General features: G+C 43.7%; 7 protein-coding genes across 7 annotated transcripts; 5 read left to right on the top strand and 2 right to left on the bottom strand.

Moving 5' to 3' along the window:
- Positions 1 to 133: 133 nt before the first annotated feature.
- Positions 134 to 6,947, bottom strand: V865_006017 (uncharacterized protein; the record flags this gene model as incomplete). Its single annotated transcript, XM_066229780.1, has 8 exons — positions 134 to 1,483; positions 1,555 to 1,595; positions 1,662 to 1,768; positions 1,833 to 2,235; positions 2,302 to 4,878; positions 4,949 to 5,999; positions 6,074 to 6,779; positions 6,862 to 6,947. The coding sequence occupies 8 exons, from the start codon at positions 6,945 to 6,947 to the stop codon at positions 134 to 136; spliced, it is 6,321 nt and encodes a 2,106-aa protein (XP_066085877.1).
- A 1,473-nt stretch (positions 6,948 to 8,420) lies between these two features.
- Positions 8,421 to 10,310, bottom strand: V865_006016 (uncharacterized protein; the record flags this gene model as incomplete). The annotated part of the gene is made up of 8 exons (XM_066229779.1): positions 8,421 to 8,490; positions 8,562 to 9,063; positions 9,172 to 9,386; positions 9,464 to 9,493; positions 9,558 to 9,649; positions 9,831 to 10,091; positions 10,166 to 10,221; positions 10,292 to 10,310. The coding sequence occupies 8 exons, from the start codon at positions 10,308 to 10,310 to the stop codon at positions 8,421 to 8,423; spliced, it is 1,245 nt and encodes a 414-aa protein (XP_066085876.1).
- Positions 10,311 to 10,811: 501 nt separating this feature from the next.
- V865_006015 (uncharacterized protein) lies at positions 10,812 to 13,031 on the top strand (the record flags this gene model as incomplete). The annotated part of the gene is made up of 10 exons (XM_066229778.1): positions 10,812 to 10,863; positions 10,922 to 11,009; positions 11,106 to 11,322; positions 11,406 to 11,502; positions 11,562 to 11,620; positions 11,677 to 11,730; positions 11,797 to 11,877; positions 12,008 to 12,233; positions 12,306 to 12,405; positions 12,470 to 13,031. The coding sequence occupies 10 exons, from the start codon at positions 10,812 to 10,814 to the stop codon at positions 13,029 to 13,031; spliced, it is 1,536 nt and encodes a 511-aa protein (XP_066085875.1).
- An 814-nt stretch (positions 13,032 to 13,845) lies between these two features.
- On the top strand, positions 13,846 to 15,429 carry V865_006014 (carbamoyl-phosphate synthase, small subunit; the record flags this gene model as incomplete). The annotated part of the gene is made up of 4 exons (XM_066229777.1): positions 13,846 to 14,083; positions 14,173 to 14,978; positions 15,046 to 15,228; positions 15,304 to 15,429. The coding sequence occupies 4 exons, from the start codon at positions 13,846 to 13,848 to the stop codon at positions 15,427 to 15,429; spliced, it is 1,353 nt and encodes a 450-aa protein (XP_066085874.1).
- Positions 15,430 to 16,128: 699 nt separating this feature from the next.
- On the top strand, positions 16,129 to 18,953 carry V865_006013 (uncharacterized protein; the record flags this gene model as incomplete). The annotated part of the gene is made up of 16 exons (XM_066229776.1): positions 16,129 to 16,177; positions 16,324 to 16,466; positions 16,634 to 16,795; positions 16,872 to 16,916; positions 17,020 to 17,033; positions 17,288 to 17,375; positions 17,480 to 17,644; positions 17,713 to 17,757; positions 17,831 to 17,851; positions 17,919 to 17,977; positions 18,129 to 18,232; positions 18,310 to 18,319; positions 18,384 to 18,504; positions 18,564 to 18,595; positions 18,668 to 18,706; positions 18,788 to 18,953. The coding sequence occupies 16 exons, from the start codon at positions 16,129 to 16,131 to the stop codon at positions 18,951 to 18,953; spliced, it is 1,263 nt and encodes a 420-aa protein (XP_066085873.1).
- Positions 18,954 to 19,685: 732 nt separating this feature from the next.
- Positions 19,686 to 22,280, top strand: V865_006012 (uncharacterized protein; the record flags this gene model as incomplete). The annotated part of the gene is made up of 5 exons (XM_066229775.1): positions 19,686 to 19,883; positions 19,975 to 21,549; positions 21,633 to 21,870; positions 21,956 to 22,167; positions 22,254 to 22,280. 5 exons carry the CDS (start codon positions 19,686 to 19,688, stop codon positions 22,278 to 22,280), a joined length of 2,250 nt encoding a protein of 749 aa, XP_066085872.1.
- Positions 22,281 to 23,565: 1,285 nt separating this feature from the next.
- On the top strand, positions 23,566 to 24,806 carry V865_006011 (uncharacterized protein; the record flags this gene model as incomplete). The annotated part of the gene is made up of 6 exons (XM_066229774.1): positions 23,566 to 23,623; positions 23,699 to 23,785; positions 23,863 to 24,008; positions 24,116 to 24,183; positions 24,261 to 24,316; positions 24,391 to 24,806. 6 exons carry the CDS (start codon positions 23,566 to 23,568, stop codon positions 24,804 to 24,806), a joined length of 831 nt encoding a protein of 276 aa, XP_066085871.1.
- Positions 24,807 to 24,989: the final 183 nt, after the last annotated feature.

Raw genomic sequence — 24,989 nt, 5'->3', positions numbered from 1 at the left:
AATACATCTCGATATGGTATTGGTATCACCGGTACAACTTTTGTTGATTTACAAAAACAGTAAATAATGTAGATGACTCTCTTTAACCCTTCCTCTCCTCTTCAATCAGGCTTCAATTTATCTACATCCATATTCACGATAACATTTCAACTTGAACCTCATTCAATCTCACAACATCATCATCGGCAATAGCATTTGATTCATCCATAATCACGTCTTCAGTATTGATACCATTCTGATATTCCTCCGATTCCTGAGTCACTTGAACAGCTTCTTCCAATGCCGTATATTTCGAAGAAGAAGCGGAAGTTACAACCGTAGACGTAGCCGTAGTCGGTTCATCTTGAACATCGAAAGTCGAGGGTACTTCAGTAGCTACAAATCTCTCTGCGAACCCAAATCTCAGTGGACTGTTGGTGCCCACACCGGTAGATGCAGCGATGTTGTTAAGTATTGGAGAAGGTCGAGATTGAGGTGGGAAAGGGAATGATATCGAACCTTTTCTCTGTGGTGTCGGAGTTGCAACCCCATTAGATGCTGCCGGAATGGCCGGAGTGCTTATGCTGGGTGAGAAGAAGACACTGGTAGACATGTTGGGCTTGATAATAGAATGTTGAGTTCGACTGGGAGTGTCAATATCGATTTCCTGTTGATCCTCGTTCGTACCGTTTTGTCGACCACTTTCTGGATCTTCAGGACCCTCGACCTCAAGTTCAGCTTGAGCTTGTACAGCTTCAGCAAACTCCCTGAATAGATCACCGTCTTCCTCTTCTTCCTCTTCCTGCAACTCTGCATTTGCCTCTTGCTCATCCTCCTCATCATCATCGTCATCTTGATCATTCCATGGCATAGGGAAGGGGGCAGGTGTCGGAGCTCCCAGAACCAGTTCATCTTCAATCATCAACACATCAGTTTCGATCCATGGTGTAGGAGCTAATTCATATGCGTATGAAGGGGAATACGACCCATTATCACCACCAACGGTGACATTGTGATTCTGAATTTGAACTTCCTGATTATCGTTGTTGTTGTCTTGTTGATGTTGTTGAGCATTCGGGACGGTGGCGGTATCGATGGAATTCATCATTCTCAATACCCTGTCTCTTTTCTCCTGTTCGGTCAATTTCCTTCGTTTACTCAACGGGATTTCAACAACAACTTGAACTCTTCTTTTCTTCTCTTTACCTGTCGAATCGATCACATCATCTTCATCATCAACAATCTCCAACATGTGTGGCGGATGTACGACGTGAATGACAGGATCAGGACCTGCAAAGCAGTGCGAAGCAACTTTCTCTTTCACTTTGTTATTGTAGAATGCCGATCGATGGGCGGAACCAAGTGCTCGCTGAGTGGTGAGTTCGTTTGCCCTGGCTATTTCTGGCAGTAGTTCGGTCGGTGGTGAAGGTGGAGGTAGAGGTATGGAAATATTGGCAAGAGGGACTGGGTGGTCGGAAGGTGAATCGTGTTGCTTCATTACGTGCTACCAAGAATATGTACATCAGCCATTGTTTCCACAACTACGATTTGACATATAATAAAATGAAGACTTACTCGTGATAGATGAGAGATATTCAATGACGTCAATTCGCAGGCTGTATAAGAGCATTCACCATATCAGCTATCCGAACATCTCAGCACGAACATCAAAGCAAACATACCTTCGTAAGGACACTTCATTACTTTCGAGATATGTCTAGCAGTAAGATGCTGCAGGAGATCGGCTTCGGACGTGAAACAAGGTTGCTCACATCCCTTCCAAAGACATCTACAAACATTCCGACATGAAATCAGCGAGCGGCGCAGCGATATCCTGTGATCGTCTAACTTACCTATAAAACCATTTCCCTTTCACAACTTGCCTCTCGGTAGTTCTCCTAGTATTCCAACTCCATCTCTCTGTCGATACCACCTCTTTGCCCTGTTTCGCATGCTGCCTATTCTCCACATGTCTCTTTAACAGCTCTTCGCTGGCCAAGATCGAATCGCATCCTTTCCATCGACATGGGTATTCATGTACCCTATTAGATAGACTGTTTTCAGTCAAGATAGATGCGAATGGTTCTAGCAGTGCTGGTCCAGGGCGAAACATGAATCGAAGTGGAATTGGTTCAGGGGATGATGGTCGGATGATACGTGAACCTCTCTGAACGGTCAATTTCATTGGTCGAAGAGATACGTGAGCTCTACGGGGGAGTGATCTCTCATCGTCGGAATCATCATCTCGGAGAGCGTCTACAAATTGGGTTTCAAGCCAATGATTAGTTCCACCGGACAATATAGATGCAAAAGCTGACTCACTATAATGACCTCTAGAAATCAATTCTTCCCTCCGTCTCCTGGATATGGGAATGACGACCTTAGCCCTATCCACAGGTGAAGATGCATTACTTTTCTTTTCCACTCTCTTCCTAACAATCTTTGGCGATTCAATCTCAATCGCAAATCCAACATCATCATCTTCATGCTCTAGGTCTCCTTCAAGTTCAAGCTCATCTTCACCTTCATCCTCATCTTGCTCTTGTGTATCGTCACTTTCAGCTTCAGAATTGACAACAACAGAGCTGACTCGTCTCTGCGATTTCGATTTCGTCTTTGTTGTCCTACTAGCAGACGGATCAGGTTGAGCTTCACGTCTTATCGAGCCAAGTATACTATTCGACCTTCTACCAGCTGATCCAGACCTAGATTGAAGATCAGGTATAGGTACGACCGAGCTCGTCCGTCTTTCTCTTGCAGAACGGCTGATAGAAGGGCTGGCTTGCGGGGTTTCTCTCGTCGATATTCTCGTACTGGTCGAAGGACTGAGGTCAAGAGATCGTCTCTTGATTCCATCCCACCGAGCTTTGGCAGCAGATGAAGCAGCTCCAACAACGCTGAATCCACCTCTACCTGAACTCCCAGGAATCTTCTCGAACACCGGTTTACTGGTGGTAGTTTTATCACGTTTACGTTTACTTCGCCTTCCCTCTACTTCATCTTGCTCTTCGTCCTCGATCTCTTCGATCTCTTGTTCACCTTCACCGTCATCCTCGAGTTCAGGAGAAGGTTCGTATTCTGGTGATTCCTCCCTTTGATTCAGAATGACCTCAATCTCCGCTTCCGGGTCCAATTCATCTCCGTCAATTTCTTCATCGAATTTCACTCTAGCAGTCTTCTTCGATGACGGGACTTCAACAACTAGAATACTCTTTCGTGCGGGTGTGGAAAGTACGGTAGATCCTTGTTGCGATTGGCTCGCACCAACAATTTTCTTTTCCTTTCTGGGTCTTCCCCTCTTCTTCTTCTTACTTTGGATTATTCGCGAATGAGGTATCTCGGAATCAGCTTCACCCTCCCGGTCAGCATCGTTGGCTCCATGCAATTCTTCTTCACCTTCAACCTGAGCATCAGGAATAGGGCCAATACTTTCTACCAGGGCCCTAGCGAGTTCCTGAACTTGTGCAGGAGAAGGTTCATACCCATCATCTTGCGTGAATTTAGGATCGATATTCATAATATCGATATTCACCGCTATCGCTTGTGAGGTTTGTCCCGTTGCTCTATCATCATGAGCGACATTTTGTTTCTTCTTATACTTCTTTGTCTTTTCTACCCGGGAAGCAGATCCAGCAGATAATTCGTTCGATAGAGCAGATGCTGTTCTGCCTATGATCCTCGTAGGTCCCATATCCTGAGCACGAATTTGCGCGGAGCTAGCTCTATCAGGCGAAGAAAGATCGATCCTTCGCTTAGGTGACAAATTCGGTACCAGTGGTATTCTAGTACTAGGATCGATAGGAGGCTTCTTATATTTCATAAGTGGTGCCAATATACCTTGAATCTCTTTCAGCCTCTGGCGTCTAGCTTTCTCTTTCGCGGATTTATCGGCTCTTTGTTCAGCTGTCAGAGGTTTCCTATTCGAACCACCACTGACACTGTTGGTTTCCAAAGCTTTCGATGAATCTTGATCAGGTCGTGACGGGGTAGAAAATGGAAGAGTAGAAGCAGGAGCTGATGCCGGAGGTCCCGCTTCTGCGAGTCCAGCAAATAGAGAAGGGTGAACCCCTTCATTCTCATGTTCAGATCTAAACAGGTCTTGAAAGCTTGTCGGTGGTTGTGACAATTGAGCGAGACTGTCGTACTGTGAGTACGAAGGGATGAGTTCCGGTTGAGAAGCTGGAACCAGAATGGTTGGATCGATATTAGCATTCAACTGCGATGATTCCTGTCCGTTTTGATTCTGTTTCGGCAAGGATTTACGATTCACAGTTTTCGATCCCTTGGGTCGACCACGTTTGGCAGGAACACGTTCGGCAGCGCCAATGAAAGCGAGTGCTGCCGAAGCTTGCTCGATCTGAGTTGGTTGCGTCCCAGAGACAATATCAGTAGGTGGTTGAGATAAGGGTGCTGCCTGTGATTGCGGTGCTTGAGGTACGCCATTGTTGTGATTCTGAGAGACTTGAGTAGACTGCGGTACTGGCTGTGATTCAACTTGTGAAGGAACAGCGGGTGTGATCGTTATTCGCTGTTTCGGCCTGTTGGGTACTCCCGGATTCCTGCCCCTCTTCTTTGGCACTGTAGGCGTATCGGTGTGACTACCAGCTGTATCGTCGCCCGATTTCCTAGGCCTCTTCTTGCTTTGGGAAGCGGTCGACTGCCCAATCGCCTGGCCGTTTTGACTCGATGTGGATGTTTGATCACCCTGATTATGAGCAGTCGTGTTCGGGTCACTCGGTGGAGGTACAAGTGCAACGGGGTTGGTGAAACTCCCAGGAGGGCCTGCAGTCGTAATCGAAGAGCTTGTCGGGTTGGGCATGGTTGTTGGCGGCGGATTCGATGGAGGTCGATCATCAACAGGTGGAGGAATGACACTAGGATTTCCAGCCATGATGACCACTGAATGAAGGACGATGCAAGTCAACATTTCATTCTCAAAGTCAGCACTGAATTGGTAGGCACGACTTACATAATTTAGCCCAAAAGACCAACTCTTCCGGCGAGATCTGTCTGGACGCTTGACCAGCTTTGAGCTTCCTGACCGAATGTCCCAGTTCATGACATCTCTTACTATACCGAATCAACGGATCTGAGCTCCAAGTCATCCTTTGAAGGTTGCTATCGGGTTCGAGCGGAGGTAGAGGCAAGACGTGAGAGGTGACCAGTTCTTGGAAAGAGGATAAGTTTGTTACTTGATATTCACCCAGGGACTTATTGGCAAATCGCAGCTGGACCGTTCGTGAGGACTGCTGTGATGGGGAAGTAAGCATGTCTGTCGAAGTCGACTTGGCAGGAGGAGGGATATGTGATTGCGATGATAATGAAGTCTGAGTCCTTTCAGATCCACCATCATTCTGTGAAGTCAATAGGTCAGGTAGCCTATGAGGGGGTGGGTGAGAAGGTGTAGGCTGATGCAATGGTATCTGCGAAGGGATGTTGGGTGATTGTTGAGTACCATTTGAAGCGACTGAAGTAGGTCTAGCAAAGGATGAAGGAGAGTGACGGGGATTATAATTTGCTGAATTGACGGTATTGGAGTGTGCTGAATTCGAATTAAAGGTGGATATAGCAGATTGTCGTCGCACATTCGTCGACTCCCCTCCTCTCGCGGATTGTTGACTACTCAGCAGTTTGGCAGCTTTGGGTGGTAGGGTGAGCTTTGACGGATCAACATAGTGATGTTCCTGTTGAGGTGACGGTACCTCTGTTCCACTGTTTGAAGCATGTCGGCTTAACGCAGACGACTGATGCTGGCTATATATTCCAGGATTGATTGTAGCGGAAATAGGCGTTGGTAGGGTAGAGGAACCGCTCAGATTGGAGTTCTCACGGGTTCGAGGTATCGCTTCTCTCTCTTCCGTTCCTTTTGTCTTATCCCATAGTATCTCCAATCCGCCTAACATCTGAAGGAATAGCTCTTGTAGTTGTTTAGCTATTGAAGATTTGACTGTTTGTGGCGTCAAATCATCTGCCAGGTTGAGTAATTTCGCTAACATATACCACCATCCTCTTGATGATACCTGCAAATCCACATATCAGCATTTCATCCTGGTATGACAAATGAGATCAAGTATTTCACAGAAGTTGCACTCACCTCTGTACTTCCACCAGATCTTATGACAGAAGCCAACAATTTGTACATATCCACTCGTTTCCCATTAATCCTCCAATCCGTATCTAGCCCTTCAACTTGTCCCATACAATCTCTGAGCCAATCGTGCAATTGCCTTTCGGACGGCAGAGGTACAGTCTGTGAAGTTGAGAAAGTCGCATTCTGAGGTGTGGGTAGAGCGGAAGAAAATTGGGGTGATATCGAGGATGATGGACCCGTAGAAGAACTATCTAAATCCCTGAAGGAGTGATGCCTAGTAGATCCAGATGAGTAAGGTAAAGGTTGACTTTGGTGTTGATTCTGGTTCTGCTTTTGATATTGTCCATCATCATGCTGCTGCTGCTGTTGCTGGTGTCCTGAACGAGCTTCAGGCTGAGTATGAGCGCGTTGTTGCTGATTTGACCTTGAGACTGAAGAGGGTCTGTGTGATTGGGAAGATGATTGAGGTTGTGGATGATATTGCTGATTACGATTTTGGTTTGAAAGATCTGCCCAGGAAGAAGATGATGCCCTCGGAGGTATGTGAGGGTTACGACTGGTTGATCCTTGTTGACTATGACTAGCATCATATATGGATGACGATAACGCCGAGTGTCTTGATGAGGATGGATTAGTTATGGTTGCTGCCCATTGAGGTGGGTAGGAACCCGATGCAGTCACTGGTGTATTCGACATAGTCGTTGTGGAGCTGACCTCGATTATCAGCTATTAACTACCATGTCTAATTGCCTCCATGCATCATCATTTTCTAGAAGTTGTCATATGCTCACTGTCTTTCTTCATCATCTAGTATCCTGAGCTGCTCTTCCAGCATCCTCCTTTTCAACTGCCGCTGTTTAGCTTCCGGGTCCGACATGAGGACTAATCGTGACGATTGCAAATCGCTAGATTTGGATCCTGATTACACCTCAGAAGGAGTTGGCCGTTTTTGGCGTCCCAATGATGAGTTTGGCTCAGTCCGTAGCTATCGGGTTGCATATAACAGCGAGAACAAGTAATCTCGTCGAGGCAAAGGAGCGACGATGGGATGAACATCAATGTGAACTATTATCGTAGTTTGAACGTTGAATCGCGTATCTATCGAACATTAACATGGATATAAGGATCACCAGATCGTGATGTGGCATACCTACTAGCCTAACTAACCCCCGGACGGTGTCAAATGTATCACCCTGGTTCCTTCGCATCCAACCATCCGTTACCCTTTGCATAAAACTAAGATCATCAATATACTCTTCGCTCTGTAGCATCAGCATTAACAGCAAAGAGCAGAGTATAGTCAAGATGGCCGGCGCAGGTGAGTACGATTATCCGTATAGCAATAAGGTCTCTTCAAGGGAGCAGAGGATGGCATTTCACATTTGGAAGCAAGGAAGTACCGAATCGCTGACTCTGCTACCTGGTCACATGGATAGGATTTCACCCACATCCACCATCACTCCTCCATCGAGGGTTAGCTAAAGCTTTAGGAGCGGGAATGTGGTTTTTCATATTTTATCGTGCTAGGTGAGTCAATCAAGTAATCACAACCCTTGTGATGGGAAGGAGGAGCTGATGCATTTATTGAATAATAGACAAGATGGACCTGCTTTGATAGTACGTATCTTTCGATAAATCTCAGACCTACTTGATTATGGTAATATTTAGACCAATCATGGTTTTGCTCGGACGCAGATGAAAATTGAGGAGGGTCAATGCTGACATGCTTGTTGCTTTATGCAATAGGGTCTTAGACATCCTTGGGACGGACATGGACATGGACACGGAGAAGAACATGGATCAGGACATCATTAGGTCGATCTTATCCAAGGAATGCATTGTATAAATACGCTATTATGGATCATGAGAAAGGGTTGGACATCGATTGGAACAGGAAGTAAGATGACTATCCAGCCTCCTTGAGGCTTTAACTCTACATTCATGATGAGAAGTCTCTCAAGTGAGAGGAACATACGACTCAACGCCAGATGTCGTTCTTCGGCTAGTAGCCAGAATAACAGTACAAAAAGTCACTCAACGAGCCAGACTTACCTTCCAAACCCCAAAGGTGACCAAAACGTAACTGATGTCAGTGAACATGAAGGTATTGTATATAGCAAACAAGTATATCTTATGGGAACTGTTATACCTATAAAGGTCCATCTGATCATATGTGATTAACGTTGCAGTCCGGTCTGTTCAGACTTGAATCGGTAAACAAAAGGACGTACACCGTCTGCAACAGTAGATTCTGCATTGCTATCGCTCAGTGGCAAGACCATGCATATACGCTATGATATACTCTATCGCTCGATCTATATAATCGATACATTACACTACACAAGTGCTTCTAAGGAAGGACGTGATAAGCCTTTGGAGGTTTGTGTTTTCCAGTTTCGACGGGTATATCGTAACTTGTGCTGTATATGTATTGAGCGCAACAGGTCAGCAAACATTCATAAGTTCGTCTTGTACTGTAAGTATGACTCACGCTGCTCTGTATCTTCTTAGGTACTTGATCGCATGATCTTCAATGGGATCAGGAGTCATATCAAGTTCCTTCCACCCTTTAACTTCCTCGCCGTCTATTCCCTTCATTTCAGGTTTATACGATTCCGCCCAACCCGATTGAACCTTGGCGGCATCAGAAGATTCTTGGAAAGCTTCGATACCCAAATCATCAATGTACTTCCTCTCAATCTCATCAGGTGAAACGGTAGGCCACCAGATCCCCCTATTCAACGCTGTAGCAACGGCTTTGGCTAAAGCTTTAGGTACGGTGGGAGCAGTGGAAATGGGGTTGAGAGTGATAGATGATATAAGAGATTGTAAGGAGTTGTATGTATGAAGGACTGGTCCGGGGAGGGCAAATGTAGATGCTACACTTGTGACTGGAGCATTGAGCATGAGGTCGAGTGCACCAGCTACGTCCATCACGTGTACAGGGAGGATCTTGGTCTTTCCTTCGTTGAGTTTGAAGAGGATTGGGTATTCTAGATGATAACAGACATCAACATCATTCTTGCTATTTGCAATGAGCAAGTCTATGCCAGCAAACTATATTGTCGAATGCTTCAATAAGTGGACATGAATGGACTTACGAGCAATAGCATTCAACAACCAATCTTCATAACCAAACATCTGAGATGGTCTAACGATAGTAGCAGTGGGGAAAGCATCTCTAACGGCTCTTTCACCGTGATATTTCGATCGGTAGAAAGCAGATGCTGAATCTGGGTGAGCGTTGAGGTGTGATACGTGGACGAGTCGAGGGACATTGAGGGATGCCGATACTTCAGCGATAAGTCCAGCGGCTCTGAATGAGATGAACACAAAAACATATTGTCGTCAGTCTTGAATGTTCCTTGTATCGCAAATGGCATATCTACTCACTTGACGTTTACGTCTTCGTATTTGAAATTTCTGCAAGTGGATCAAAACCATTCAGTACAAGTTCTCTAAAAGTTATATAGAGTTTCTCACTCACCTTGTCTCCCAATCTCTTCCCACCAAATTATACACCACATCCGATCGTTTGACACATTCAGCAATCTGATCAGGGTTCCTGGCATCCCATTCCTGCAAGATAGCAGAATTAGCATTCACAGCCTGATGTTTTCTAACCGTTGTGCTGCATTCGAGGAGCCGTCTGTAGCTCTGCCTCTCAACCTAATCCAGTATTTCTTGACAGTGACCTTATCTCCCCACTCCCTATAACACTCCTGGACTACTCCTCTGTTAGATTAAACACTAAACTCACCATAGGAACGATCTGACCCAAATCACCCATAATCTTCAACGGCCTCTTCTCATCTTCGTCTCGGTAAGGAACGACCACCTGTGTACCTTGTCTAGCTAGTTTCTGTACCAAGTATCTACCCAAAAACCCAGTACATCCAAATACAGTTACCGTATGACCTGAATCGGATGATCGTCCGCCGGTAGGCGGTCCATATTTGATTATTGGTTTAGGTGTGTGAGAAGGGTCAGGCGAAGAGGTCACTACTAATTGATGGGCAGACTATTGACAAAACATCAAGACACCAGATATCAGACATAAGCCTCTGGACGATTTATGAAGATACCAAAACTGACTCGAGTAGCAAGTATTGATCTTCTTCCTACGACGCCTTTACCTCGAAGGACGGGTTCTACTCCCCACAACGGTGTATGTTTTCATCAGCTAAATCCATGAGAGAAATCAAGACTGGATAAGCTTACGCATTCGTATAGAAGCCATTTTGACGTGTGGTCTCAAATGTCGAGGATGGGAACAACGATATACTTGATCTCAACAATAATAACAAGAGCTTCAAGCGGTGACAGTGGAATGGATGGTTGGTGATTGGAGGTGTGCACTCTAACCTATCGGAACAAAGTATTTGAGTGGGACTGGATGTGGCATAATTTGATTCCGTCGATAGCCTGTATTACGCCATGCCACGGTGTATATCTGCTAGCACTGTGCACATCACACGTCCTTGTTGACCTGGTGCACCAACAACTATAAGACATAGCTTTGACATCTATTCCTTCTCAAGTGGATCATCATTCTATCCCTTGACGATAGATCCATACCCGTAAAGAAAGAACAGTCAAGACGGATCCTGTACACGCAAATTTAGCTATATCAATCTCGAGATTCTTCTCTCCCTCTTCTTCCTTCTCTTCTTCACCTTCAACTTCAAATTCTGTCGAAGAACGTCAAATTCAACTTCCCGGCAACACCAATACCAACAATATGATGGCTTCTAGACCTTGGTCGAGTCTCACTCCCGTTCAGGCTTTAGTCGGTACGTATAATCATATACCCACAACCGATTGTTAGCTAATTGTGAAATGGCCTTACAGAACAATGTTGTGATCCTACGTTACCTACCCCTAATGACGTTGCGAATATAGAACTAGCGGAGATGATCAATAACCGAAAGGCAAACAGGTAAGTCGAAATGTGTATCCGTCGTTTGTTATATTGAAGCTGTACATTGGCTATCGATGACTGCCATTTACTGATAACCCTCCTTTAATATTATAGTGCGAGAGAAGCGACTCACGGTTTGCTACCACATATAAACTCACGTAATCCCAATGAAGCTATCATAGCTCTAGCAGTGTTAGATCACCTGGTGAAGAACTGCGGATACCCGGTACATCTGCAGATTAGTACCAAGGAATTCCTCAATGAACTGGTTAGGAGGTTTCCCGAGAGACCACCGATGGTTGTGGGTAGAGTCATGGGTAGGATTCTGGAGGTGAGTAATATACAGACAAAGGTATAATCCAACGGATCCAGGAGTGGTTATAGCTGAGATTCGATTGTGTTGTGTGATTACAGATGATACATGAATGGAAAAACACACTATGCGTTCACTCGAAATATAAGGATGATCTAGTACATATCCGAGATATGCACAGGCTGTTAAGCTATAAAGGTGAGCTGCTTTCTTTATAGCACAATGTATGAGTAGCTGACAACGATCAACTGGAATAGGTTATCGGTTCAAATCGTTTGACGCTGCTCGAGCGATGGCTTCTGCTAATCCCAACGAGGTGAGCTACACTGTCCACGAATCTCGAAAGATTGTAGCTGATCAATCATGCTGTAGGATCTCAAATCGCCTGAGGAGCTAGAAGAAGAAGATAGACAAGCTAAATCCGCTGTAAGCTGCCAGTGCTCTTGCAAAATGTCAACCCAAGTAGCTGATCAGTATTTCTTGTCTACGTAGAAATTGCAAGAATTGATAAGAAGAGGTACACCGAGAGATCTGGCGGCTGCTCAGGAATTAATGAAAGCTTTGGCCGGTGCTGTGAGTATTTCTATGGTCCGATTGATCATCCTCCTCCACTACTAGTATTACTGCCATAATCAACTCAATTCTCGACTTCCAGATAGATTGTCTGTTTGAGTAAGCTAATTTCGCTATGCTCTGACAATAGGAACCCGAGAAACAACCCGACTACGCTGCTCAGACTCTCACTGAACTCGATAAAGTTCAATCGAAAGCTATACTCCTCAATGATATGCTCAACAACGCCAAGGAAGGTGAGAAAGTAGGATTGGAAGGAGACGTCTACGATCAAGTGGCTGCGGCCTGTAGAGGTGCGAGACCAAAGATTCAAAAGTGGATTGAAGATGATGATGGATCGAGAGAGGGAATGATGGGTGAATCTTCTCATTGTTCATCACCCATGATTGCGGCTGATCAAGACTGTCAACTCATCGAAATGCGTACAGACCGATTGTTGCTCTGCAATGATCTGATCAACACCGCGTTGGAAAGATTCGAAGCTTGTAAAGTTGGAGATTGGACGAAAGCTCAGGCTGTCGTTGAAGCGTAGGTTGTTGCCCATCTTTTAGAGATAAATCAGCTTATGTATCGTTTCTAAACACTAAAATAGTAACAACCCCAATAAGAAAGCAGCCGATCTCATCTCCTTCGATGCTTTCGCAGATGATGATCAACCATCTTCATCTACCCCTTCAACTGGAGGTGGCTTGGCATTACCTGCCGATACGTCGAATAACGCAGGTATGACTGCCGCTGGCTTGCCTTTCGATCTTTTCGCACCTAGTCCTTCGGGTTCGCCTTCTCCTGCTGCTGGTCCAAGTGGAAGTGGTATTTCCGCTTTTGGCTCACAAACACAACATCAGAGACAAAACCCAATGGATTTCTTCAATACTCCCACGTCTTCCTCATCTTTCCCCCTCCAGCAACAACAACAACCGAATTATAATGGTGGATTCGGTGGATTCCAATCACAATCACAACCATTCCAACAACAGCAACCTGATTACGGCTTCCGACAGCAACCAGCTCAACCTTCTCCTTCCATACCTGGATATTCATTACAACCTCAACAGCCTCAACAAAATGGACAAAATCAACGACCTCAACAACAACAACCACAGCAGACACAGAAGAAGGATGCATTTGCAGATCTGGTGAATCTGATGGATTGAGTACATAGATGAATGAGATGACACTATATATGCGAATGACTTGGTTGTAGATATGCATGAAGTTGCTGTATGGGTTACATACGAGATGATGCTGAATGTTTGGCCGTCTTATCTATGGTTGGATTCGGTTAAGTCATACTGGGCTATGATTTGATTTGATTTGATCCCGGCGGTGATAAGTACAGTAACGAGTGATTCAGGGATCGAAAATTGAAATTTAATTTGGGAATTGATTTCTGAGTCGTGAGTGGTGGAAAAAAGGCCTCTCATACAAAACGCCTCATCACCTCGTTATCTCTACATTCTTCTTCTTCTTTCTTCTCTTTACTCTTCCGCACTCAATCGCATCATCACATCCACTTGAACAACAAGTCTTTGACAACCTAGAATATCTTCTACCTTCACTGCAACAAAGAGAAGATATCAAAGCTCACTCTGATACAACAAACAATCTTCAATCAACGCTAAGTCGAATGCTGTGGACTGAAAGAATTTCTGACGAGTGGGTGTTACTTTTTAAAGAGATATATGTCTTGTTTCATCTTCCATTCACCTTATGAATCCCATCTCCTCTCATATCGTACTTGTCCTCTTCGATCCCCTTGACGCGACTGTCACGTATACCATACTATCCTACCTGTGTTCTCTGTCTGTTAGAATTCGGACTGATAAGCTAACTAATCCACTCCTACCTTGCAGTTACCTTTCTGATCAAGTTTTCACTCTTTTACATAATTGATTTCCCAACCTCTGAGCCAAAAAAACTTATCATTACTCCAAATCCAAACAAAACATAAACACAAATACAAGCACAATGTCAATGTCAATCGCTCGATCAATCCGAGCCCTCAAAACTGGCTCTTCCAGTAAACTCTCACTACCAAAGAGGACTTTGGCTACTCCCGTTAACACCAACTTATACACCCCAGTCTTACCCGCCAAGATCCCAGCGGTGTTACACTTGAAATCAGGTCAAAGTTACCATGGACATAATTTCGGTAGTGAGAACTCTAAATTTGGTGAAACCGTTTTCAGTACCAGTATCACTTCTTGTGAGTTTACAATTTTCACATCACAAGTCGAGTCAGACTGGGAACCAGAAGAATGACAACTAAGCTAACCCGCCTCTCGCTCAACTTAGACACCGACTCAATGACCGATCCTTCCTACCTTGGTCAAATCCTCGTCTTCACCTCACCTATGATCGGAAACTACGGTGTTCCCTCCAACTCTTCCCCACCTGGTTTCCCAGGTATTCCATACCTCGAATCAGAGAAAATCCAATGTACAGGTGTAGTCGTCTCTGACGTCGCGCTCAAATACTCCCACTACAAAGCTGTCGAATCATTACACGAGTGGTGTAAGCGATACGACGTACCAGGTATAACCGGTGTTGATACCCGAGCTATCACCTCTCTCCTTCGAGATCAGGGAACTACCCTCGGTCGATTGGCAGTAGGTGAGGAATCTCTCAAGCCTGCTCCTGCATCTAGCGAATTCTGGGATCCATCAACCGAAAATTTAGTTGCTCAAGCGTCGACCAAACAACCTTACGTTCTCAATGCTGAAGGTAAAGGACCACGAATTGCCCTATTGGATTTCGGTACCAAAGCGAATATCCTCAGATCGTTGGTTAAAAGAGGAGCTGTAGTCACCGTTTTACCATGGGATTATGACTTTAATTCAATCAGAGATCAATTCGATGGATTGTTCTTATCCAATGGTCCGGGTGACCCCAAGCAAATTATGGAAACTGCCCTTAGGGTAAGGGAAACTATCGATCAGTGGGATAAACCAATTTTCGGAATTTGTATGGGACATCAAGTTCTGGGTTTAGCTGCTGGTTTGGAAGCGTACAGAATGACTTTCGGAAATAGAGGTCATAATCAACCTGTATTGGCTTTGGCTAGTTCGGGAAGTATCAATGCTGGTAGAGTTTATGTCACTGTGAGTAAAATAAAGGTCTTTCATCAAATACCTATAGAGTAGAACACTGATGTGTTTGTTGATGTAGTCACAAAACCATCAATACGCTTTGAAGTTGACTGAAGAATTCCCAGAAGGTTGGGCACCATTCTTCATCAACTGTAATGATTCTTCTGTGGAGGGTATCATCTCCACTCCAGAGAGCGGCAAAAGAGTTTGGGGTGTCCAATTCCATCCTGAATCTGCTGGTGGTCCATTAGATACCATCGAGGTGAGTCAACCCACTCAAATCAGATTGAAAGTATGTAATAAATTCATGAAATACTGATATCCTTATTCGATATAGATGTTCACTGATTTCGTCAACGAGTGTCAATTCGGTCCATCGGGCGGATCTAACATGATTGCTGGAGAAGTCAAGATTGGAGGATCGGATGCTAAAGCTGCCAGTGAGATCAGCGCGACTGCTTAGGTTTTAGATCGATCATTCCAGTCTCAGTCTCGATACCGTGTTGTTATAGGGCGGATTTATAGTTCATTTATCAGTATCATGTGTAACTCCCTATGGGTGATGAAATACTTTCATATGCACCTTATGTCATGTCAATGAACGTCTCGTCGTTGCTTGCTTGTGAATACAGTATTCCCGATTATCGGTCTATCTATAGATGTAAGTAAAATACAGACTTGCAGACTTACAGACAGATCAGTCAGGAGGGAGTGGAGTGACTTTAGTTGGTCATCGATTAAGCGGCAAGTCCAAGAATTAATTCGACAATAAAAATAACGAACGTGCATGATCCATTTTGAATGATCGTATATCACACGAGCGTATAACTCGTCTGCATAGAGACCAATCGAATAATCCACAAAATATCAAGATCATGATGATCAGAAGAAAGAGTATCAAGTATGCTTCTTCCATCTATTTGATTGCTTTCGATTGGGATACATGGTAATTCAAGATCAACCAAACGACGACGTCGAAGATTGATAAGTTATCGCTTTGATCCTTTGGTCGCACCCAGCTGTGACGATACGAGGTCGACTCAAGTGAACGTACCCTTTACCTTGGGACCTAGATGGACATAAAACAATATCAAGTCCAAGTAGGAGACAGAAGAATTCAATAAGCTTATTGGAACTTTGAGGATAGAAGGACATTGTTGAGATGGTTTCGATCACTTCGTCGCATCACTTGAAGAATGTGACTTGCAATCGTGAGTATTCGTAAGATTACCTCATTATTTCATAACATCTTCTTCTATCTTTATCTTTTTTGTACATCTCTTTGTGCAACTTATATCAGCAGGTAGATTCAAAAAAGGCTGACCCTACTGTATATTCCATTGACTGTACCATGCAGACCCACCAGTTCAAACTGAACCTCATGTCCATGTCGATCCACATTCAACCCTCTTTCTATGGTACATCCTCATCATCGTCGGATTGGTATTGCTAGGAGGGGTATTTTCAGGATTAACATTAGGTCTGATGGGACTTGATACGGTGAGTCTAACTTCATATCGTATCCTCTTCTATTCTCGAAGTTTTGTTTTTGTTTTCGTTGGAAAATGTAAGATATGTACTAAGTCGTCCACATCACACCAAACCAAATAAAATTAATCCCAACTCAACTCAAAAGATACTCTGCTAATCTACCACTTCTCACCCAGGTAAATCTCCAGGTATTAGCCATCTCCGGTACACCCGAAGAGCGCAAGCAGGCTCCAAGAGTATTGAACCTGATAGGTAAAGGGAAACATACCATGTTGGTCGTGCTGTTACTGGGGAATACTTTGATCAATACTTCTTTACCCATTTTCTTGGATTCAATCGTGAGTGTAATTTGGTATACCGTCATACTTTAGCTGTATGAGGAAGTCGCTAGTGCTGAGGGACAGTTGGGGGTAGGTTGGAGGAGGGTTGATAGCGGTTTTAGGATCCACATTGCTGATCGTGAGTATTAGTGCTGGTTCAATAGAGTTTATCAAGTTTTCAATTGGCAGATGTATGAATGAATAAATCTTGTAGCAGCTGATCTACACAAACTCGTTTCTAGCTCATATTCGGAGAGTGAGTTGAACATTCGTCTTCACCCACCAACTCGCAGGTGTTCTTATACCTTGAAATTGAGCATTTTGGTATAAAATGTTGATAATATGGATTATACCATCGTGCGCATTATTTGATCCTTTTTTTCCAAATAGAATCTTACCACAGTGTGAGTCACACTTTTGGTGTCACCATTCGATCAAAGCAGATTCAGACTGACCAGTATGCAAATCACCGCCTTGGACTACTGTACACTATACAGCGATATGCGATAGATATGGTCTAGCGATAGGATCAACTTTTACCCCACTTATCAAAGTTTTAATCATACTCATGTATCCAATAGCCAAACCCATAGGAATGGTGAGTCAGACATACACATGACGAGTGTTATTACTGTATCCTCATCCAATCAAGTCCAAATGGAGAATAACAATTCTGACTCGCTCCTTACCGTACATATATAGATACTCGACTATATCCTCGGCAAACATTCCGATCCAGTCACCTACCGAAAAGCCGAGCTAAAAACGTTCGTCAGTCTAGGTGTTGAAGATAAATTGAACGAAGATGAATTGGGATTGTTGGGGAGTGTATTGGAATTTTCAAATAAGAAAGTTGGAGATGTCATGGTATGTCACCCTTAACAAATTTCGGTTATGGCTGTGTCTGATATATCTGGGGATTGGCGGTGAAATAGACAGCTAGGGAAGATATGTACACTCTGTCGTCGGACAGGATCGTTGTGAGTACTATTGTGACTTTCACAGCATTTATATACAGATGACATGCCGCTGATTGAGGATGGATTGGTCCAGGATGAAGAACTTGTATTGGAAGTAAGTCTAACGGGAAAGACTATGTTATGACATATACAATATACTGACAAGTCGATGTGCTTGATAGATTCTCAAGAAGGGATATAGTCGTATACCGGTGTACTATACTCGAACATCAACGTATACGTGAGTCAGCCGTTTTTGAGCGCACTTCCCGAAAGATACGCTGATACGTTTGATACCTACACTTAGAGGATGTCTGACGTGAGTTCAGTACATTCTTGTACTCCCAGATGTAATGACAGTCGTTGATGTGGCAGATTCTACTTGACGTCAGTCTACGAAGCTTGGTATCATATGATCCTACAGATCTCCATCCAGCATCAAGTTTGGTCTCGCAAGTCTTGCCTCAATGCTCTCCGGGTTTACCACTACTTGAAGGTGAGTACAAATCACAACACGAAACATTAACTTCCAATTAGTTGTCAATTGATGCTGATTGAACATGATCGACTTAGCAATGGCATAGTAAGCTATTCGTTACTTTAAGTTCGAAAAATAGTAGTTCTTAATGAGGTTCTTCTTGGTATAGTTTCCAAACAGGTCGTAGCCATATGTTGCTCATCACCGAGACACCAGGTGAGGAAGGTAAAATACTAGGGTTGGTCACGTTAGAAGACGTAGTGGAGGAATTGATAGGGAAAGAGATCATCGTGAGTACATTGCATCAATTTGGATAAAAGCTGGCCAATGCTTATAATTTGAAATTCAGGATGAAACGGACGTTTACGTAGATACGCACAGGTACGTCAAACTAGTAACAAACCTCGTTTTTCACGAGCGAGAAAACTGCTCATGGAATTATGATTGGTTTAGTCGTATACCAGTGATAAGATCAGCGTATAAACCGAGAAAGTAAGCAACACTTCTCATCCATTGTCTCTGCATTGATAAGATACCCTTGAGCTAATGTTAGTTTCTGTGGCGCCTTTTCAGGACGAAAGGGTTGAAAAAGATATACGAAGGGCAATTAACACGCAAGAGAGTTTCGAGATCCTTTGCAAACCGCCGGTCGGGATCTACAGGGTATATGTATGGTAGTGTTGATGAAGGGTCTAGATTAGTGGATGAGATCGATCAAAGTGGGGAAGGGGCAGTGTAGGTATACAATCAATTTGGAGAGTTACAACCAGGGGCGTATGATGGAGCTTGCATTTGATGATCATCATTTTATCCATCTTGGGTATGCCACTGAGATATGTTATCTCTTGTCCCCCGATCCGATTGTCCTTCTAAGGACGAGCGAGATCATGCGATGGGTGGCACTGTGATGAGCATGTCCACACTACCCATAAGTGAATTTTCGACAGCCACTATCAGACTATTCGTAGTCACCAGCATTGTATAATCCGCAGTACAGAGGTTTGGTATGATCCGATGGCACCCGCTGATGTAAATCTCAAGAGTCTATGCGATGATTAGCTCGTTGTTCGTTGCCTGGGTGATGTATCAATCACAATAATCAACACTTGACCTTGAGCATTGATCCTCCCCCACGTGTTTCACCCTGAACTATATAACTTACGTGGTTTTGTTGTGGTCCGTCACCATCCGATTTTTTAGGCCATGTTTTTAGAGTACACTTGGTTTTCATCGTGTCACCTCTCTCAAACTTCGGCCGGTCCACTTCGTTGTCGCATCGCGATCTACAGATTGTACATACTACAGCAAACGGTCTATATCAAGATCATCTCAACGTTGAGGAGATCCTCCACTCAGATACAGTACAGATCGGCTTAGCATATAGCTCGATCTGCTGTCAAAATCAATAGGAACCAATCATTGGTAACACTTGGCTTGGTCCGAGCGATCAATCAACAATACCTTGCCTACCATGGCCACTCAACTCGATCTCCTCATTATCATCCTCACTGTCTCCCTTCCCCTCTTGTACTTCTTCAGAGAATCACTGCCATTCATCGGCGGTAAACCTTTCGCCGATACGACGCAGAATGGCTCGGCTTCAAGTAAAGCTAAGAAGGTTGAGGAGGAGGGAGATCCCAGGAACTTCGTGGAGAAGATGGAAAGAGCTGTGAGTGTCTCTTACTCTTAGCTCTACAATGCAGTCTTCTATCATTCATCTTGACCCACTAAATGCTAAGCATATCTCAACACTCTTATAGGGAAAACGCGCCGTCATATTCTACGGATCTCAAACAGGTACAGCTGAAGAATATGCAATCCGACTCGCTAAAGAAGCCAAATCACGATTCGGTCTCTCCTCCTTGGTTTGCGATCCCGAAGAACACGATATGAACCTTTTGGACCAGATCCCTTCAGACGCAGTGGTATTCTTCGTAATGGCCACATACGGTGAAGGTGAACCTACGGACAACGCAGCGGGATTGATGGAATTGATCTCTGAACCTGAACCTGAATTCTCCCTTGGTGAGAGTAAATTGGAAAATCTCAACTATGTCATTTTCGGATTAGGAAATAAGACTTATGAATTTTACAATGAAGTGGCCAGAAAATTAGATAAACGATTGAGTGAATTGGGAGCAAGGAGAATTGGAGAAAGAGGTGAAGGTGATGATGATAAATCTATGGAGGAAGATTATCTGGCTTGGAAAGATCCAATGTGGGAATCGTTCTCTAAGATTATGGGTGTAGAAGAAGGTGGTTCAGGTGATGTAGCAGATTTCTTAGTCACTGAAATAACAGATCATCCACCTGAAAAGGTATTCCATGGTGAACTTTCACCTCGAGCTTTGTTAGCTGCAAGTGGAGCCAATACTCCCTCTGGTGGATACGGTCTCAAGAACCCTTATCCTGCTCCTGTCTTAGCTTCAAAAGAACTTTTCACCGTTGGTGGTGATAGGAATTGTATTCATATCGAATTCGATTTGACCGGTTCAGGAATGTCTTATCAACATGGTGATCACGTTGGAATATGGCCTTCGAATCCCGATATCGAAGTAGATCGAATGTTATCTGTCTTAGGTTTAGATTCACAAGATAAGAGATTCAATATAATCGATATTGAATCTTTGGATCCTGCTTTGGCAAAAGTCCCTTTCCCTACTCCTGCGACATACGATGCGATCTTCAGACATTATTTGGATATCTCCGCTATAGCTTCAAGACAAACTATCGCTTTCTTAGCTAGATATGCTCCTACCGAATCCGCTCGAGAGAAATTAACAGCATGGGGAACGAACAAGGAATTATATGCTAAAGAGATCGATGGTCCAGCTTTGAAACTTGCCGAAGTCTTACAAGCGGCTGTAGGAGACTCTGTAGATGCCAATAGCGATAATGCTTTTAGTTCGACCAAATGGCCAATCCCATTCGATAGGATCGTATCTTCCATACCAAGATTACAACCTCGTTATTATTCCATCTCATCTTCATCCAAGTTACACCCTACTGCTATTCACGTTACAGCCGTTGTCCTCAAATACCAATCGGCAGCTTCACCCGTTCATCATCATGAACCTCGATGGGTGTTTGGTCTTAGTACGAATTTCATATTGAATGTGAAACACGCTCACTCGGGAGCGAACACACCTGCATCCGAACAGGATAATGCCCTTGAATCGGTCACGATGAAGAAAGTACCTTCATACAAGCTGGCTGGACCTAGAAATAGTTATGTTAAAGAGAATGTGTACAAGGTTCCTATACATGTTAGGAGAAGTACATTTAGATTACCCACTTCGCCAAAAGTACCGATCATCATGATTGGACCAGGTACCGTGAGTCGACTTCTATTCTACAATATGATATCAAGTGTTAGTAGCTGATGTGGATATGATTGTGATGTCACGTATGGATATAGGGTGTAGCACCTTTCAGAGGATTCGTACAAGAACGTATCGCCCTAGCTCGAAAGGCTATAGAGAAGAACGGACCTGACGCGTTGAAAGATTGGGCACCGATGTACTTGTTTTACGGATGTAGGAAATCGAATGAAGATTTCCTATATAGAGATGAATGGCCAGAATATGAGAAGGAACTCAAAGGAGTGTTTAGGATGAAAGTGGCTTTTTCAAGAGAAATGAAAAAACCTGATGGAAGTGAGTTCGGATTCTGCATACACCACTGAATACAATCTTCTCACTGCTATCTTGGCTGATTTATGGTTATCTTCTTTTGTTGTAGGCAAAGTATACGTCCAAGATCTCATCCATGATCTTCGATCTGAACTTGCACCGCTCATAGTGGACAAACGAGCTTACATCTATATCTGTGGTGATGCCAAGAGCATGTCGAAGGCTGTGGAAGAAAGATTGACCCAGATGCTTGGTGAAGCGAAAGGTGGAAGTGCGGAAGTGGAAGGTGTAAAAGAGTTGAAGATGCTCAAGGAGAGGAATGTGAGTGTTTTTTACAGATGACAGTATGATCATCTGTGAATCTAGGGATGTTCAGAGGAAAGAGCTGATGTTTGATTTGATTATAGCGACTCATGACTGATGTTTGGAGTTAAGCGGTATCAAAGCCACCATATGTATTTTCCATTTGGGCTTTTTGAATATTGAGTCGACTCCTATGTAATGACAGACTGGTACGATAATAACGCGGAAGAAGTGGAGGGTTCTTCATATAGAGATACTTGATCCAATTAAACCATCGCATGCATATTCCCTTGTTCATACACACCATGCAGATGGACCGATGATTGATTGATGTTGGAGGTAGTACCCAACTCGTGCCTGACTGTGACGAATCATGATCGATCGACAACATCAACATTTACATCACCCCTCGGCAAGTATTATGTCACCGTTGTTTTTCCTTTTCATATTTAGGTGACTAATATGATCACGGCCATGGTCACGAAAGACCGTTCAACTTGGATTGATCAGGATAGACATACATATGTGAAAACGACAGGAGGGTACTGTACTGTATATATAAATCAGCTTGGACCGAATCTCAATCGAAATCTTCACTCGTCGCGATATCAACCTGAGTCTGGACCTTGAACCTTCTATCGCTTCTTACGACTTACAACTCAACAAGAAAGATAACTATATCACCGTTATATCATCTGACGCAGAAGTCTACCATTGTGACCTATAATCATCCAAGGTGAAACTTGATCAAGATGTCACCCACGTATCAAATTATAGATCAATACAATCTCACAATATCATTCTTGATTACCCTCGCTTGGCAGATGTTGGGATTTGCTATAGCCTGGACGTTCAAGGTGAGTACATACCGATGTTAACTGAGAGTATAAGAGGTGTACCCTACACGGAGGGAGGTTTTGATCTTGTGCTGATCTTCATGTCGTGCTGGATGATTGAAACGTCTGTAGTTTGACAAGGTCACAGAGTGAGTGGTAATTCCGTACAAGACAGGAAAGAACACATAAACGGAAGCGATACTGTACTGATTACAAGATTTTGGGTGAACTGAATAGCTTCACAGGAGGTTCCAACTTTTTCATACTGGCTTTGATCACTCTAACTACAGGAGGGAGTGAGTTGCCAAATTCTCTCTCTTTCCTCGTGGTGTATCCCACATCGCTGAGGCTGACTGTCCATTCCTTTCGGTTCTATAGCCTATACAGCCAGGTAAGATATGTCGAACGCAATATCACTCAATTACATCCTTGGTACGAATTGCTGATCCAACTCGTGGCGAATGTTCATTCTTTACAGGAACATCGTGTAAGTGAAAGATGAAGTATATCATAAACAGTCGTCAGAAAAGCCATGCTGATTTTGATTATTCATTGAATGATCAGAGCCTCTGTATTCATGATGTTATGGGCAGCGAGATTAGCAGGCTTCCTATTATTCAGAGTGTTGAAGACAGGCAGTGAGTAGGCTTAATCCTTAATCTACTGCAGATGACAATCATCGGGAATCATCTGACCATGGAAGGATGGTATAGGTGATACACGGTTCGACGATATCAGAAATCATTTTTTCAAATTCGCTGGGTTCTGGGTAGGACAGATAGTCTGGGTATGGGTAGTATGTAAGTAAAACCAATGAACTCAGGCCATGACTTGACCGATTTCCTCGTCTGCTGAAATCATATCTGTGCTTCTTTAGCCTTGCCAGTAGTCATCCTCAATTCACCTGCTGTATCTTCCCCATTTAGATCGGGGGATCCGTCTTTCGGCAAAGCAACTGATATAATTGGGATTATACTATTTGCTATTGGATTGTTTTGGGAGGCAGTAGGTGATATCCAGAAGGTAAGTGAGGTGTATCAGGAGCAGTATCCATATCCATATTCGGGCAGCACTCATGATCCATAGATTGTTTACAAAATGGCTAATCACCTTTGTGTCGCTACCGATAGTACATGTTCAAATCATCAAACCCACCTAAGGGTAAACCCTGTACGAAAGGATTATGGTATTTCTCTCGGTGAGTTTAGTTACAACTGAGTAAGTTATCAGGATTTCGTGAAGCACAGCTGAATGTGCCATAATTAATTTGTTCAGTCATCCTCCTTACTTTGGTGAGATCACCTTACACTGGGGACTCTGGTTATTGTGTTGTGAGTAGATTTATCAACGATTGAGGCCACACATATATTATATTCAGTAGCTGACATATATCATGATCCAACAGTAACACCAACGACAAACGGTGCTTTACCTAAATCAGCCAAATCAGCCCAATACGCCGCCATCCTAGCACCTTTATTCACCATGGTCCTTCTGTTGTTCGCCTCGGGCTTGCCTACAGCTGAAAAACCGACAGCCAAGAAATACTTCTTAATGTCTTACCCTTCTTCTTCCAACTCGACTTCCGCAGGGGAACGGGGCTTTTCGTTACCTGAAGCTGAGAATGATATTTGGTCAAATTACAAATCATACCTCAAAAGAACAAGTATAATTATCCCTTTCCCTCCTTCTGTATATGTCAGGTTTCCCGAGTGGTTGAAGAGGGGTCTGTTATTGGATTTACCGATGTTTAGATTTGATGAGGATAAAGATGGGAGGGAAGCTTGGGAGGAAGAGAGAAGGAAAAGAGGTAGTGTGTGATTCGAAACATCAGGTATGATGATTTGGTAGTGAGATAATCTACTTCACAATCATCTAAGAGTATATCTGGCTTTTAATGCATTGCATAGTCTCGTCAAATTCGATCAATTTGCAATCATGTATAGTAAACCCTTGGATTGCTTGGTTTGTTTGCACAAGTTACTCTCATACTATACAATAATA

This window comes from Kwoniella europaea, chromosome 1 (assembly GCF_036810445.1).
Source record: "Kwoniella europaea PYCC6329 chromosome 1, complete sequence".
Classification (NCBI taxonomy): Eukaryota; Fungi; Basidiomycota; class Tremellomycetes; order Tremellales; family Cryptococcaceae; genus Kwoniella; species Kwoniella europaea.
Note: the sequence above shows the minus strand (reverse complement) of the source record. Positions and strands in the feature narration are given on the sequence as shown.